A 17,600-nucleotide genomic window follows, 5' to 3' on the forward strand; every position below is an offset into this window, starting at 1 on the left:
TTCAATAGAATCCTAGACCTAAAAACTCTCAACTGGAAAGAATCATGAAGTTCATTGCAGTCCACTCCCATCCCCATGCATATGGGAGAGTATATAGCTCAGAGAGGTTAGGAGATCTGTTTGTTTTCTCACAGCTGACCAGGGCAGGGGTGAGATTCTATCTGATAACAATTAACATTAGGTCCCTCTTCCTTGTGAGGCTCTTTATACTGGACCCCATTCTCTATAGCTGTTCGGTTTCTTTATGTCAGGCTTTAAATGGTGTCACCTTACATATTGTCTAGAACAGTGTTTCTCAGACCTTAATGTACACGTGAATCACCTGGGGATCTCCTTAAAAATGAAGACTCTCATTCAGTAGGTCTGGGATGGTGCCTGAGATCTTGCATTTCTGACAAGCTCTCTTGCAATTCTGATGCTGTTGGTTCTGGAACACAGTACATATTTTGAGGGCCAAGGGTCACTGTGGTCATCCAATCCATGCCTCTTTGAAATACTCCCACCTTCACACCCTCATTCTTAAGAGCTGGAGCTCAAGGACACAGGAGAAGGCTAAGACTACTGAAGGTGTCAGCCCAGAATTCTTTCCCCGTCCACCTGGGATGACCTTCCCGGAGGGGCTGCATGGCTCCAGCACTTCCTATGAGGAATGCACACTCCCTTGTCTGGGCAGCCATCCCAGTGGCCTCAGTGCCTAGGGTAGGACCAGTGCTTGTTGGCATGCAGGGAGCATTATCATTATGAAAATAACAGTCTGATAATCTGGTGAGAAAAACAGCCTCTCAGGAAGACAAGAAGAGGTCCCAAGGTTACTAGGAAAACAACCTTGGGCAATACAGTTTTGAGTAAAACAGTCCTGATGGGGAGAAGAGATGGTGGAGGGCACTAATGTTTGCTGAAGACCACTCTTCGTGCTAGACTTAATGATTTGCTACGGCAAGTTAGTTCTTTTTTGCAAAAAGTATTGGCTATATGATCCCTCCACCTCCCCATACGGCTTCCCCATCAGTGCTCCTGACACCCCCTGTTCACTCCTGCGTGTGCTCCTCATGTGCTCCTCCTTGTCCCCAGTGCTCACTGCCAGCCACTTCCACATCTCCTTCCCTGTCCACCCCCTTGTCCACTCTCATCTGTTCTCCCCATTTTCTTTCTTGGTTATTGGGCCCAACTAAGCAGAGTGGTGAGCTCTTTGATGGCCTTGGATTTAAATGTGCAAGGAAAATCTGCTCACAGAAGATGAAGCTAGGATGGTTTTTTTGTGAGGCAATCCCACTTCTGCCCCAGGGGGTGTCTGTGGCCAGCTGCAGAAGTTCTGGTTTGGGATTCTGTTTTGCTTGACAGCTGAAGATGGCCTTTACTTTCTAGCCACCAAATTTATTCACACAAGAGAGTATACTTCCTAGGCAGGAATACAGGGGTTTAGGTCCGATTTGGTTTTCCCACTGTTCCTTAGCCTTTCTCAAATCCCTCGTGCCTCCTGGACCACCTCCCCCACCCCCCAAGGAAGAGGTCCTTCGTTTGCAACTGCTTGAAATAGAGAGGCCTCAGCCCTATGCCACAGCTGCAGGTTGCTGCTTCGCTCCCATGCTGCTGAAATGAATCCAGTCAAGAAGGATTGTTAAAATATTCTGATGCTCATGTGGCATTTTAAGGCTATCATTTGTGGTCCCTGCCAAAACTTTAAGGGAAGCAAGTCCTAACAGGGATGGATGGGTTGGTTACATAGCAAGTTTCCAGGCATTGCTGGGGGGTTGGGTTTTGCTTTTTCGGTCTGTTTCTTCTTTGCTCTTTTTTTTTTTTTTTTTTCCAAAAAAGATGTATTCCCAATACTCCTGTCGCCCCTTCTTTTTTAAAACTGTTTTTCTTTCAACCCCCAGATTTTACAGGGGACGGAGATTGCCATTAGGACTACTCTGAGCCCTCCCGCTCAACCTACTTGAGCCTCACATGTATTTGAAAGATGAGAGAGATGAAGTTGGTGTATCTCAGACCCAAGCTTGTTGAGATTTGTTTGCTTCTCTCTCAAACTTCTCAGAAATGTTTAAGGTCAAGCAAGATACCTCGGGATGAGATCCTGTTTGTATTTTTTAAAAACAGAGAGAACCATTGAGTTAACATGTTTCAACCCAGACCAGTGGACGAGATACAAAACATTTTCCTCATTCTATATTCCTTTTAAAAATAGGTCACATTTTGAAGGAATAAGGTGTTTGAGAAGAAGTGAAGCTTGAGAATATATGAGGTATTTCTTGTTGACAGTCTGAGCTTATGGAAACTTGTCAGGTAAAAGTAGTCACAAGAGATCAATATATTAAACTGAGCCTTTGAGCAAGTTGCCCAAGATCAAAGCTTCTTCATATTGCAGTGAGAAATAAAAATAGGTCTTCCAGGCAATGACATATCAAGAATCCCGCTGCCAATTGCTGATGCTTTCTACTTTTCAAATATAGAAATCTGCAACCCTAACCTGGAAATGGCACTTAGTTCGATAAAGGACTCTGAAATATCTGTCTTGCTCCACCTGTAGCTGTTGGCTTATAGACGTATTGCTGTTGGAAGATTTGGGCAATGTTGTCATTGCCCAGCTTGCAAAGGAGTACAGCCTTTAAGTGTCCTCAACACATTTTCCTAATGTTATGTAAAACACTAATATAGTGGGTTATTTTTTTCCCTGTAGCATGTAACATGTTCCATCTTTTGGATAAATCAACACATGGAACCATTCCCAATGAACTCCAGCCAATTCAGATTCACAAACAGTACAAAGCCATGTAGTAGGCACAGTGGGGAACATAGAGATGAACGATGTCATCCCTATTTCAGAAACCACGTAAATAAAACAGGTATGGATTTCATCAACTGTAAATAAATAAGAATCTGGTGGATTCCGGAATGAGGTCAGAGGGTGTGACAGGAGCCAGTTTGTGGGGTTGGGGTGCCAAGGAAGTCTTCTAGGGGGAGGGAAAAGTCTTTAAAGGCTGGCTGAGATTTAATTGTTAGATAAGGTTAATTTTCTTCGATTGGAGAATTGAGTGAGGTTAGACTGATAGAGAGTCTGTGTTGCTAAATAAATTGTGAAGGTCTCATTGCCCAAGTACAAAGGAAGGAATCTTAGCACAGTGCTCAGCATTGTGGGAACTACTTTAGGCATATATAATGGAGTCTCTGTTGTCAGAGTTTAGTGATAGTTCAGTCTGGTTGAAAAGAGAGCTTATCCATGTGAAACAACCAACAGTGACGTGCATAAAAAAGTTCTAATTCTATAGTGCATATAATAAGTACAAGGATTCAGAAAAGAATGTGGACAGTCAGGGGAGGCTTTGCTTTATAGGGGAGTTAGGTATTTGAGATGGGTCCTGGAGCATTGGTGTGATTTGGAAACACTAAAGGTGGTAGGAAAAGAGCATGTCCAGATTGTGGACGGCATGGGTGAGGGCACACTGTAGAGAACACGTGTGGTATATTGTGTGCCAGTGAGGGATAGAGCTGAAGAAGACCTGGTGTGTTTTGGAGAGCAGTACAAGATTTGATAAGAGACCAGTTGTAGCAGGCCTTAAATGTCAGCCAGAGGAATTTGGATTTGATCCAAGAGTTAAGAGGAAGTCAGTGAGCTTAGGCTTACACTGGTAAATAGGCTGCTGTCTCCATGCACAAGAGATACACTGAGGAGTGTGTTAAATCTTTCCAGCCTCTCCCAGTGATCAATAAAATTTCCAGCCCCTCCTGGTGGTTAGCAAAAGCTCCCTGGTAGCCATCTACCAGCTCTCTGTCACCTGGAAGCCCCTGTTGCCTGCCTGGCAGCTGGTAATGGGAAGAGAAATGCTTCCTGAGTGCTTCGTAGACTGCATGGCTGTTGTCTTCTCAGCATTGTCAAGAGGACCATCAAGCCACAGAATGTATAGCAGGAAGGGAATTTAGAGATCATCTAGTCCAGTGGAATCCTTTCGTTAAGTAGAAGCTTAAGTGGGAGTTCAAAATGTTGAAGATAGTAGAGAGAACATATGTGGTACAAGCAGGGGTGGGGGCCTGGAGGCCCACCCGCATGGCCCCTCACCCATTGGGGGCCCCAAAAGGGACTAAGAGGAGCATCCTGACTTCCTATTTCAAAATAGGAATCTAATCCAAACCAGTATTTGTAGATGAGAAATTAGGCACAAGAGGGCAGGTGACTTCTTCCTACTTGACTTCCTACTTCCTACTTCCTTCTTTGGATGAGCCAGCCAGCTTCCTACTTGATAGATGTGGCTGGCTCTGGAGGTGGCCCATGTTGGGCTATAAATAGCAAATTTGTTTTCTGCCTCATGATCCATTTCCTTCTTCTACTGTGGCCTGATCATCCTCATAGCATATTCTGCAACCCCGTGCCCTTGGGCTGCCCGACACCCTTTTCCAGGAACTGCCCTCCTTGGACAGGGACCCATGCTCTAGACCTTTTGCCATCAAAAGTTAGCTATCGAAGACCCTCTTCCTTTAGAAATCTACTTTCAGCTAGCTGACTGCCACTGCCCCTTGAGCCGGCCAACAAATCATGCTAGCATGTTACTAAGTTCTAATATGTATGTAAGTTCATTCTCCCGGATCATACTGCTATTTTTCAGCAGCAGTCTTTGGAGACAGTACCCTTAGCTGAAGGCAGGTCTTCAGGCAACACACTGACCTGGCAGGACGCTTCTTTAGGCCTTGCTTGGCCTCCTGGTTCTCTGCCCTCATACTGAGCTGACTCAGCCCTGGCACTTGTGTCCTGCGTGGCCAGGCTTCAGCTGCCTCCAGGAGGGCTTTTGGGGCATGGGGACTGGTCGTACATGAATAGACCAAAGGAGCAGCTTCAAGAGAAACCCTTCAGAGTCTCACTATCCTTCCTATCCCCTGCGCATGATACCCAGGCTTCCTTAGTGATAGGATTGGCCCGCACACCCCTAGAAATAACATTTTCCCAAGCAGTTTGGGGTACTTATTCCAGGGCTCCCTGCCTGAACCCAAAGCCTCTGTGTTTCTGGGTGACCACAGGGAGGGTCACGTTGAGAGGGACTTGGGGAACGGAAAAGTCTCTAACCTGCGTATGCACTTTGTGAAGTTGAGTAGAGGCAGAGTATACTCGAGGTTAGCAGGTCTGGGTTCTGGTCCCTGTTCAATTCTAAACCAACCACGTGGGGCTAGCCATTTTGTTTGGGACTCCATTTTTATCTGTAAAGGGGGAAGCTGTAACATGATGGTGGGAAACCGATGAGGGCAAGGAAGGATGTGGTGAGTAATGGGCATGAACGTACAGAAGAGCTGAGCAAATAGAGGAAACATCTATTGTCAGATAATTAAGTCTTTATCAACATAATCAGCCAGGTTGAAAATGGGCCTTTCTGTTGGCCCTTACAGGAACGGCTGTGCCTGGAGCCTGGCTTTTCACCAGACTGGATACAGGGCACAACACCACAGCCTGTGGCTGCAAACCAAAATACTCTCCTTGTTTGGCATGGTGTCTCACTTTTCATCTGATTGTGTTTGGGACACATAGATATAATTTGTCTAAAAAACCTTGATTCTATTCTTAGTTTTTGCCCTAATCTTGGGCAGGTCACTTGAGCTATATGAGCTACTTTGTTGATCTGTAAAAAATGGGAATAATAATGCCTATTTTTTTCTTCCCTCTTAAGAATCTTATAAAGTAGAAGTATTTTTTGAAGACAAAACTTTTAATAAAAGGTAGTTGATATTATGATTATCATCATTACTATTATTACCAGGGATCATTTCCAAGTGTGTGCTTTGCCAAGTGCACGTTAACATAGTTCTGTTGACTGTGCTGTTGGAAATTCTCACCTTGTGATCTACATACAGACTTCTCATGCAGCTTCTCGAAGTTTTTATTCACCTTACTTATTTATCCTTTTTAATAATCCTGGGGAGAAGGCAGGGTTTGAAAAGAAAAGGGACTTCTGTTAACATTTTATATAATAACTGAAGCTATATATCCTCCAAGCCCCAAACTGTACAATAAAAGTTTTCTTGGATACTACTTTTTTCCCATAATTCCTAGCACATAGCTTATTAAGTTATTAACCAGCAATTTCTCTGGCAGCATATTAAACTTTACTTTTAAACAAGTCACAGAGGGGGGGAAACATGCATCTCTCATAAAAGGAATAAAAAACATACACCCTCTAAAACGATTTCCCCAGGCTTTGAACAAATCCCAAGCCCCACACAAGGTCTCTTTTTCCTCATTCTCTGCACATAACTTGAGTGTTAGTACATTAATGAGAAAAAGATGCCTAATAGAAAGATGGAAAAATATGAGGGCCTCTGGGGGGGTGTGGGAGGCTCCCTGGGGGTCCTCTGAAAAGGCAGGTGAGCCTTAATGGAGGGAAAAGGCAAAGCCTTGGCCTTGAGATTGCAGGCTTCCTCTTGAGCAGCAGTTTTGCCAGGGAAGCAGAGGCAGCTGTGGCCTGGGCCCTGACCTACTCAGTGCCCTGGTGCCTTCGACAGATTGCCTGTGCCTTGTGGAGTGCCTACCCAGAACCCTGGTAAAGTGGTTGGGGCCCTGTTTTCACAGATTCCATTCCCCGGAACAAAAGCTGCTTTTCCAGGGGAAGCCCCATGTGCTGTGCAGCGCAATGCTGGAAGCTGGGGCTCACAGCTCCTGGTCTCTTGCTTTGGGCATGGCAACTCAGTCAATTCCCTATAAGTTGGTCAACCACCAGAGCAGGGCATGAAGATGGCTTCACTTTAAAAGGAAAATTCAAGTAGGAGGGCTACAGGGCAGCCTCTATGTGTGGGTGTGAGTATAAACACTTGCAAAGCTCCGACCAAGGAAGGCTGGATGGAAGCTGGAGTGTACCATAAAAATGCAGCTCAGCCGTCACACCCCCTCAGGGGAGGGCAAGGTAAACGAGCAGCCCTGGGTAGCCAGCCAGATCCTGCGTGCTGCTGCCAGCTGGCCCTGCATACAGATCTAAATTCTGGATGTTACAGTGGGGGAAAATAACTTGTTTAAAAATATACATTCTGCAATTCATGACCATTTGGCATCTTGGTTTAAACAAATCCCCTATTGTTCCTCCAAGAATGCCATGTGATGGTTGCTTGGCTGGGGGCTGTGGTAAAAATGGAAATCAGCAGGGAGAGAGGGGTTCTTTTTTATTTAATTTACACTTCCACATTTATATGACTTAATGTGGCCTGCATCAAAGAAGTACCTCCTGGCTCCTAACCCATAACAGCTCTTCCTTTTATATCCAAATGTAAGGAGAGGCAACTCTGGTCTGTGGGCAGCTACCAATGCAGAGACATGAACTGCCTAGTTTTGCAAAGATGGCCAGCGGGATCTCTGGGAGACCAAAGGATGGTCAGCAAAATACTGTGTCAGGTCGCCCATTCGGATTGTCCTTGGAGACTGTTTTCTGATGGTTAATTAGGGAAGGTTTTCTTGGAGGACAGGCTTTGAAGTGAACTTTCAATAAAGGACATGGTGTGGCTGGACATATGTCACTGGGGAGATTGTAGCAGGATATGGGAGGATGTTCTAGACTCTTTTCCCCCTCTCCTTCTCCTACCACCTCCTCTCCCTCATTATTCTTCTCTTGCCCCTTCCCCCACTTCTCACCTGCCTTCTCTCCCCTTGCTCCCTACCTACTTTTTCTGGTTTTCTTCTTTCCATCCTATTTTGGGCCTGATGGTGGTCCCTGGGATATTACTTCATTAACACCCTGGCTGGCTCCATGGTAAGAGGCTGCTAGTGCTTTTTGCGCATTGTGGTTGAGAGCAGAAGCCGTCTGAGTAGGAGTGAGGCTGTATAGGGGCCAGCATTAGAGCCCGCAATGGGTTGTGATGAGCCCCTACTAGGACTCGAGCTCCAGAGTCATTTTAAGCCATCATGCTTGTCACCTGCATCTGTCTGACTTTCTGGCCTTCATTTGGTCCCTGCATGTGGCAGGCATGTTCTCACCATCGTATCTGCTCCAGTGAGCTCTCCTGCCTGGATTCCTTCTTCCCCTTCCCGAGCCAAATCCTTCCGTGTCTCCAGACCCCCTCCTCCATGACATTCCCTCTGATTGTTTTTTTATACCATAAGCTCTGCAAGATCTTAGATAGTTAGATAGTTAGATATTAGATAGTTCTGGATATTAGAGGGATCTCAGACCCTGACTCTGTTGAAGTCCAGATACAGTCATTTGACTTAGAGACCTTAACAGACACTAGCAGTCTACAGCCATAACAGCTATTTCCAGCCCTCTGAAGATGACAGTGAATGCTTCTGGGAGAGCGTAGTATGCCCAAAGTGAACTGTCTGTCCCTTCTAGGGGGCCCACCAAAGCTTCACACTAGTGAGTGGGGATCTCAGCTTTCCAGCATGGATTGGGCTGGTGGGGTCCCACTGGCAGCTTCAACCCTTTGGGGCTTTTGAGTTCTGAAAGGTCACTCCTAAGCTCTCCCATTGGGTGTTTCACTCATCCTCTATGATTTCCTGTTGTCTTCCCCTCCCATGTCTCCTTTGCATTTCTCATTATTCTCCAAACATGTCATGTGTCTTTGGACATGCTGCTTCTTCTGCTGGGGTCACTCTGCCCATGTTCTGTATCCCAGACTTCTCATTCTCCAGCTTTTTACCAAGTCACTTCCTGACTCACCCAGGAGGACTAGGCAGGTCCCTCTTCAACCATCCTTAATTTTTACTCTGTCAAACCCTTCTTTTGGGCCACCCCTCATACTCTAATATGATTGGTTGCTTTCATTAAACTAGTGGCTTTCAAGATTTTTTGACAATCACTTGAAACAGATAATTTTACATATGACCTAATGTGTATGTGTGCTGTGTCTATGTGTGTATACATGTATACACACATGAATTCTTGCATAGTTTGAGATTATGATAATATTTATATAAGACATGAACAGTCTGTTAAAAAAAAAATGCAACAGAGAGGAAATTTATTCAAGTTGTAGCATATTTAGTCTCAGGAATGTTTGCTTTCAACATATCCACCATCACTTTGGATACCAAGCATAACCCTTTTGAATCCATTCAGTATAATGTGGGGTGGTTTATTACCTGGAAGGGAAAAAAGGAGAACAAATCAATCAATGTTTTTATTTAAAATAATTGCATTTCATAAATTATTGACTTCTAACACCAAAGGTAATTTATTAAAAACTGATCCCAGGCAAGGACTTTATGGAAACAAGTGAAGGAAATAGTACACCTTGATGAACTCTGATTATATTTTCCTCCTCCCTTTCCCTCCCTCCCTCCTTCCCTTCTTCTTTTCCTCCCTCTCTGTCCCTCTTATCCTCCTCCTCTCCCTGCCTCTGTTGCCCCAAATCCTCTCTGTTTCCCTTCCCTCCTTCCTCTTCTCCTTCCCCTCCCTTCTTTTCTCTCTGTTATGCTGGTCACCACTCATATGAATGTTGATTTCATAATCAACAAAATGGGTCATAACCTACAATTTAGAACACTATTCAGGACTCTAAGTTCCTTGAGGGCAGTGACTATGTCACTCAATCATTTTATCTTCATATTTCCAAACCCTGGCACTACTGAGAGCTCTCAGTAGCCTCTCAGTTAATGTTTTCCGAATGAATGGGCCTCAGTTAAGAACCTCTGTAGCCACCGGGATTCCGGAAGGGACAGGAGAAGTGAATAATTTATCTCAGACTTCCCAGGAACTCCTGCTGTCCTCTAGACACTGGGGCCATTGTGGACGTGTCTGGGGAGCCCTACTCTCTCCGCCCTGCGTTCTGCCTCCCCCCAATTTCCAGGAGAGAGGGCAGGAGGTTTAATGAAGTGCAGAGATTTCCCAAGGCAGAAACGGATTAATCAGGTTCTCAGGTGGTTATTTGTCAAGGAACAAATGTTTAAAAAAATAGAAGAAAGTGAGATTCTTAACAAGCCCTTTGTTCGATTTTATATATGTAAACTTGGTCCTCCTAGTACCCGGGTCCTGCTGCTCCTTCCACAGCCTCCGTTCTGCCGTCTTTCAGCCCATCTGTTAGACCCTGACCATTTCTGATTTTTTTTTTTTTTTGAACACTCTAAATCTCTATTATACCATACCCCATGCCAGGATTTTTCCATTTGGGAGTAGAAAAAAATCCCCAAGCCCACCAAAACCCTGTGGGTTGGTTTCCTGTCCAGCTGGCTTGCTGTTCCCTGGGATTTTATTCCCATCATCAAAGTGGCTTCACAGACCGAGAACAAACCTCTGGCTCACCCTGAACTCACAGTGTACCATTCCCAAGTCCGAATAAATACCAAGTAATAGTGAGAGAAAGAGAAAGACAACACAATTATTTTCCTGACCTAGAAGCCAGTTCAGAGTGAGGCCCAACTCTAACTCCAGACAGGGATATTATGTGGCTGTGATTGTGGCTGAGGCTGTGGCCATGGCTATCCTTGAGGGTAGAGCCAAGAACAGTGGACTCTAAGCCAGAATTTTTCTCTGATTCTGTCTCAGAGGAAAAGCCAAGGATGGACTCCTTTGTGGCCCCGACCCTCTGTTTCCTGGAATCCAAAGCAGCAGCATTTGAGGGAGTCCCCCACAGTCTCATTGACTGTGTCAGACCTGGCCCAGAGCCTCTCTGTTATGGGGGCAGAGTGGTCCCGGAAGTGTCCCAAGAGTCCAGCAAGGTCGACAACCGGTGCCAGGTCCAAAAAAGATACAGAGCACTTCAACCAGGCATGGAGCCCTAAAGACTGCCTACCTTTCCTCTATTCATTTAGAAATTTTAAAAAAATACATTAACTTAGCTAAAAATATCATGGAAACTAGGCTCCTCATCAGAGTTGAAAATCAAACCAGCTTTCCAGAAATTTCCCTTTATGGTTCTGTATGGCTCCACCAACAGGAAAACATCCAGGATGAAAAGCTATGACTCTAAGGCCATATGGGAACAGGCAGTGCATTTTTATACTAAGAAGCACTCAGTTGGAATGAAGTATCCTGTGTCCTGAAAGCCCAGCCTGCCTTATTCTTGTTCCTACTTTTCAGCACATTCTCTAATCTTCCCACCCTGATCTTCCCAGGTCTGTGGACAAGCCAGACTAATTCCTTCCCACGTCTGTTGCCGCCTCTTAGAATGCCCTTCCCTGTCAACTTTGTCTAGTTAAATTCTTCCCATCTTTCACAGCCCGGTTGGAATTACATCTTCATAAACCTTTTTCATTTCTCCAGTCCACCTTGATGTTCTTTCTCTTAACTCCTTACATCCTGTCCCAAAGTTTGCCGTTATTTTTGCCTCCATAACTGGACAGAATTCTCTGAGGTCAGAAATCATCTCATGTACCTCACTTCCCAGGACTTAGCTCAAAGCTAGTGCTTTGAGGGGATTCCATCTGCTACCTGCAGGCCACTTACTCAGCCCTGTGCTACCTATCTAATGATTCATTAACCCCAGCATTGGCTCTTCTCACTTTCTTTCTTCAGTGCCCCTTTTTGTGGCAGAGGGAAGTCCTACCTGTTAAACAGTGGCAACACTAGAATTGCAAATTATACCATCAAAGAAGTTTTCATAAGCTGGGCCTTTCACAGGAAGTAGAAGAATAAAGACAGGAAATTAGAATTAAGAGAACTGGGGAAAATGAGATAGAAACAAAAAAGATAGGGGGAGGATTAGGGAGAAAAATTCCAAAAAGATAAAAGTTTTAAGCAACGACAACAAAAAATGGAACCGTAAAGTACTATAAGAAAATGTGGGAAAATTAAAAAATTTTATATAAAATTTATATAAAAGTATAAAACCCAGGAGGCATAAATAAAAATACTAATATATTTGGCTGCATAGAATTGAACATTAAATTGCAAAAAAAATATAAAGTTAAAAGACAAATGATAAACTGCAAAAACATTTGTAACACATGTGACAAAAAGTAGATTTCCTTAATATACAAAGAGCTCCTATGAACCAATAAGGAAAAGACCCACAACATAACGGACAGGGGAGTTGAAAACATTGCATAGAAAAGGCAATTCAGGTATCTTTTTTGAAAAGCATATGAAATTATGATCAATCTCACTTATAAGAAAATAATTGCAACTTCAAATGATGAGATCTTGTTTTTCACCCTGGCAAAAGTCAAAAAGTTTAATAGTGCACTGTGTTGGTCAGGTTGTGGGAGACTAGAATTCTTACATGCTGTTGGTGAAAGTGTAAATTGGTATAATTTTTTTGGAGAGCATCTTGTCAAAATCCATCAAAATTTTAAATGTGCAAATACCTTGATTGATCTATTCAGCTTCTAGGAATTTCTCCCCTGAGTACTGATTTATATTTACAAAATTGATGTACGTATATATTCTTCCTTGTTTTTAGCCAAGTATCTTCAACAATCTGCGTTATTCCAAAAGGGGATTGGTACCTCTGACAGGGAGCAGTCTACAACCATTTAAAAAATGAGGCAAATCTCTGTTTTTAATGGAATGATATCCAAAATATAGAAGTGAAAAAAAGTAATGCCTAGAACTTAGCATATAGTAAACCACTATTTCTGTAAAAAATAAACAAGTGGGTAACTATAGATAGATGCTTATAAATGAACAGAATGTCCCTGCAAGGACATACTGAAAATTAGTAATAGTGGTTGACTCCAAGGAGCAAAATATGAGTAGAGGGCAGTGGTTGGAAAAGAACTTAATTTTCACCACATGCCCTTTTATGCTGAATTATTTTTATGCCACGTGCACATGTTACCTATTTTTTAAAGCTCATTAAAAAAAGTAGCTAGGTGCAGGTATGAAATTAGGCCAAATGTAGGGTATACATATAAGCCACGGGTCATGGTAGGGTAAGAGTCAGAGCGAGCAGTTACTATAGAGGAAGCAAGTCAGTAGGACAGAAATGAGGCAGGTCAGCAACAGAGAGACCTTGACACAAGATAGTTTTGTTTTAAATCATAAGTATCTGACTTGCTTTCCATCTGCCAGCCTAGAATACGGGCATTTTGGGACAGAGTAGGGAAATGGTAAAACTGTTAAAATGCAGGGAATGACACGGATGGGTTTAGGGGCCAAGTGTATGGAATCTCACTGGCAGCATCCCTGTGCCATCCCATGATCTTAGGTTGGGAGCAGAACCAGGCGGGAACAAGCGCCGATGGAGCATGTGCCATGACCAGGCTGCGAGGCAGTGTTCTGGTCGCTGTGCCACCTCGGAAGCTCACAGTGACTCACTTTGTGGTGATTAGGGTTCCCATTGTACAGGTCAGGAATGTGATTCAGGTCACAGGAGTAAGCAGCAAAGCCAGGATTCAAACCCAGATCTGTCCCTACTGTTTTTTTTTTTTTTAACATTTATTTATTTTTGAGACAGAGAGAGACAGAGCATCAACAGGGGAGGGGCAGAGAGAGAGGGAGACACAGAATCGGAAGTAGGCTCCAGGCTCTGAGCCATCAGCCCAGAGCCCAACGCGGGGCTCGAACTCATAGACCACAAGATCGTGACCTGAGCTGAAGTCGGATGCTCAACCAACTGAGCCACCCAGGCGCCCCTGTCCCTACTGTTTTTAGTACTTAGGCTGAATTATTAGTACACCAAGGAGGTTGGGGCCCTTTTCATGGTCAGTCTGAACTGAGGCTCAGAGCCAGGGGACCTTCAGCACTGTTCTCAAAAGAAAGTCTTCATTTTTCCTTTTTTTTTTTTTAATCCAGACCCCTAAATCCAGGCCCACTTTTTTCCAGCATGTGATTCAAAGAGTAAAGTGAACTCCACATATTGAAAGAAGAAAAAATTCCATTTATTGGGAAAGGAATGTCTGTCGCAGTGTTTGTTAGCCCTTCTGTGTGTTTGTTTTTCAGCCGGTTATTTTAAGTCCATAGGTATGGTTTGTCCTATGTGATTGCAGTTCTCCTTCTCCAAAATGCTAAGTCAGTGATACTCGTAACCAATGATTTTCCCCCAGATCTGTCCACTTAAGAGGAAAATAATAGAATATAATTCCCTCTGCCAATCTCCTTGTTTTCAAATAACTAGGATAGGATATTGGTTTTTGTTTGTTTTCAGTTTGTTTTATTTGGAACCAGAGCATAGAGTTTTATCTGTTCTTTACTTGTGTATCCCCAACCTCCACCATATGCTCTAGGATTTCATTTCCTCACTTGACTTACTGACGTCTCTTCACCGTTGGTGATTATCTGTCTTTTTTAGCATTCACCGTAACTCCGTAAGCCTCATGATATGCCTGTTACAAAATACCTTTTTCTCTTCTGTGACCCAAGCCTCAGGGAGAGAAAATATCAATTTATCTGCTGTTCTTTACCTTTCTAGGCAAAATCCATGTTTGGTGACCAGAGCTGTATATATTGATATTCTCTTCCTGTTGACTCGCTGCCTTGACAAACCCACAAAAGGCAACCAGCCAGGTATGATTCATAGTTACATCATATTTTGGAACAATTACGGATCTTTGAAATACAGGTGGGGTTTCGAGTGGTTGTACCACACACTCCCCCAGCTTCTACTTTTGTAAAACTAACCACACATCAAAATTAAGCATAGCGTCATATGGCTACCTCATAGAAGCTTCTCAAGGAAACCTGTCCTTGTTTAGTTGGAAGTTTGCTATTTATTTTCAATTTGATCATTCAGGAAAGAGCTTGGACTCTACTCAGATGCCCTCTGTATTTCAGACACCTTGGCTTTTTTTCCTCTTCCATGCATTTTCTTTGGTAGTTTGTCATTTTCAGTAACTGAGAGTCCATTCTGCTCCATTCCGTGGACCTTACTGAGCTGGGCTCATTTGATCCTGGAGCCTGCATACCTGAGACTCTGTCTCAAATTTGCCCTTCACTGCTTTAAGCTCTGCCTTGAGGTATGTTCCTTGGTCAAGTATGTTTCCTGGTATGGGGCCCCAGATCCACATTACAATTGTTCTATTTTAATCATGATTCACAGAGTGGTTTTCTTAAAATGGAGAAGGGCAACTCCAAATTAAAAAAAAAATTTTTTTTTTGATGTGTTTATATAAGAGGCTGCAGGAAGTGCTGTACATGAGTTCCAGGCCACAGACTGAAACTGATTTTCATCAACACAAACTGGAATGCAGGGTAATGAGCCTGCAACTGGTTAAAATCAGCCTCTTCTAATTGATTAGGCCTGTCTAAAAGAGGCTACAATTACAAAGTCACATTCTGAGTACAAGCAGGCCAGGCTTTTCCTCTGTTACATTTAGTCTGTCAATGTTTTCTTGTCTTCAGTAAATATATTCAGGCTGTCAGAGTCCGGCTCTGTCCATATGGAAGCCTGTTCCCAAATTCAAACCAATTTAAATTGCTTTGAGGGGGAGGTGCGAAACCATCTCACCCAGATCAATGTATATTAGCCCACAAAGCCCCTGTGGCCATGCAGAGGTAAGAAGAACCTGCCTGGGCTTTCATCAGCTCCACATCCCTGCACAGGGGGAGCTGTTGTATCCGTTTGGTAGAATAGGATCATATAGTTTTATAGTTGTAAAACGGGCCTACTTTATGCCTCTTGTCCCAGCATAATTATTAATGGTGCCCCCCTTTACTCTTACAAGTGTCCCGGTTTGCACAATAAGTTATAGATCACCTTCGCTGTAGGAAATCCCAGGGTTGCGCCACCATATTTTACACTTGAACTAGGGCGCAGAGATTATAAATTGGGTGTTACCAAATAAGTTGTTTTTGGGTTTCCTCTAGTTTTATATTTCAGTTCCAAATTCCATATAGCTTTATAATACTTCTCTGCTTAGTAGCTAAAGGACTTTGGCGGTGAAAGAGTTGCTCACGACTAACAAGTCCAGTCGTTAGAGTGGTTGACTGTAATCATCAGTTTATTTGGACTAAGTTTTTCTTGATGTATTAGTACCTTTATTCCTTGTCCGGAGGGACATTCCTTGAATGTTTTGGAATTCCCTACTCTGTTCTCCAACCACCCACCCTTTATTGATGGCTGGTCTCCTTCAGGAAGATGACATTGGCCTCTTTTGAGCCATCCTTCCCTCCAAAGTCTTGCAGTATTTGGAATTTGTACCCCAGTTAAATGTGGTCACAAGCTGTGGTTTATTACTCAACAGTATTGCACTTGGATCGATGCATCATCCCTCTTCAGGTACTTTGCAGAGTAAGATGCGTGGGGGTGGGTACTCTTGCCCTTATTCTGTTCTGAAAGCCATAGCCCTAACTGTTTTATCCTGCACTGCCCAATATGGCAGGACTCCTGAGCACTTGAGATGTGGTCCATCCAAATTGGAATGTTTTGTAAGAATAAAATACACACCACATTTCAAAGAGTTAGTATGAAAAAAAGAATGTAAAATTTCTCGTTAATTTTTTTATATTGGTTACATGTTGGAATGATAATATTTTTGATATATTGGGCTAAATAAAATGTATTGTTAAAATTAATTTCACCTGTTTCCTTTTACTTTAAAAAATGTAGCTGCTGGAACATAAAAAATTATATATATGGCTCATGTTATATTCCTAACAGACAAGTAAGGATTTTATCCAGTCCTTTGGTGTTTGCCCACATAAGCCACAGATGCGTGTGCATGTCTGTGTCTATCTGTATGAATGTATGTAATCTTATAGTACATTCACACAAATAGTACTAACAAATTTTCCTTCTTTGAGGATGGAACTAGATTTTTAGAACTAACCAAATGTCAAATGTGATGGCAATTAAAGTGGATGGCACTGTTCAGGATAAAAACAAACTATGAGCTTAAAGTAATGAAATCTATTCTTATGTGTTTCATAAATTGTTTCCAAAGGCAGTTTGAGCAACAGCTAAATATATCACCAAACAAGATGATCACTTATTTGGATAGACTACAATATGATTTTGAAATAATGTCATGACATTATAGTGTTACCTTGCAAGTAACTTGAAAGAATGGATCGTGCTCTAGATTCCTTGTCCCCCAGCTAAGTACATAGCAGGCCCTAACTATGAGGGTTTGTTATTAACTGATAGAAATGCAGAGTTTTCCTCAGTTTTTAGAATAGTAACAATTGTCATCAAGATACAAAGTCTTATTTAAATTCATGCATCAGTCAGATGTAAATTTATTTTCTGATTCAAATGTTATGTTTATATCATGTGTATGTTTGTAAATGTGTGCATATCTACCCCCATTATTAGCTCACGAAGCTGAGAGTAAGGGAGTATATCATTTAGGCTCTGAAGCCATATCCCTGGATTTGAATCCCAGGTCTGCCATTTACTAGTTTTGTGACCTTAGGCAAGTCAATGAACCTCTCTGAGACAGTTTTTCTCAATTGTAATTGGGGGTGATAACAGGATCTATATCTTAGACTGGTTTTCAACTAATATATGTAAATTCCTATGTATAGAATGTGCTTTGCATCACACAGAATAAGTGCTCAATAAATATTAGCTACTGTTAATATTATTATCATCATTATCACTAGCTAGAAACATGCATCTAATCCAGTACCCTGCAGCCCCTCACATTCACAGCTCTCCTCTTATTTTAAACATCTTTGGGAAAGAAGAAACGCCTGCTTTCCTAGAAAAATACTGAAGCATGGCATACCTGGGACAGAATGTCAGGAAATCCACTTGATTAAGGATGCTCCTGCCCCTCTGACTGATTCAAAAAAAGGGTCGTTTTTTGTTGTTGTTAATTT

At 42.8% G+C, this 17,600-nt stretch overlaps 1 protein-coding gene across 6 annotated transcripts in view; it reads left to right on the top strand.

Moving 5' to 3' along the window:
* Positions 1-17,600, top strand: part of THADA (THADA armadillo repeat containing) — a 325,993-nt gene that overhangs the window by 233,116 nt on the left and 75,277 nt on the right. For all 6 annotated transcript variants that reach the window (XM_078444418.2, XM_078444419.2, XM_078444420.2 and 3 more), the window contains one exon: positions 14,251-14,345. In XM_078444418.2, coding sequence (XP_078300544.1) covers positions 14,251-14,345 — 95 coding nt within the window. The remainder of the gene's footprint in view (positions 1-14,250; positions 14,346-17,600) is intronic.

The sequence above is a fragment of the Panthera onca genome, chromosome A3 (assembly GCF_046562875.1).
Source record: "Panthera onca isolate mPanOnc1 chromosome A3, mPanOnc1 haplotype 2, whole genome shotgun sequence".
NCBI lineage: Eukaryota > Metazoa > Chordata > Mammalia > Carnivora > Felidae > Panthera > Panthera onca.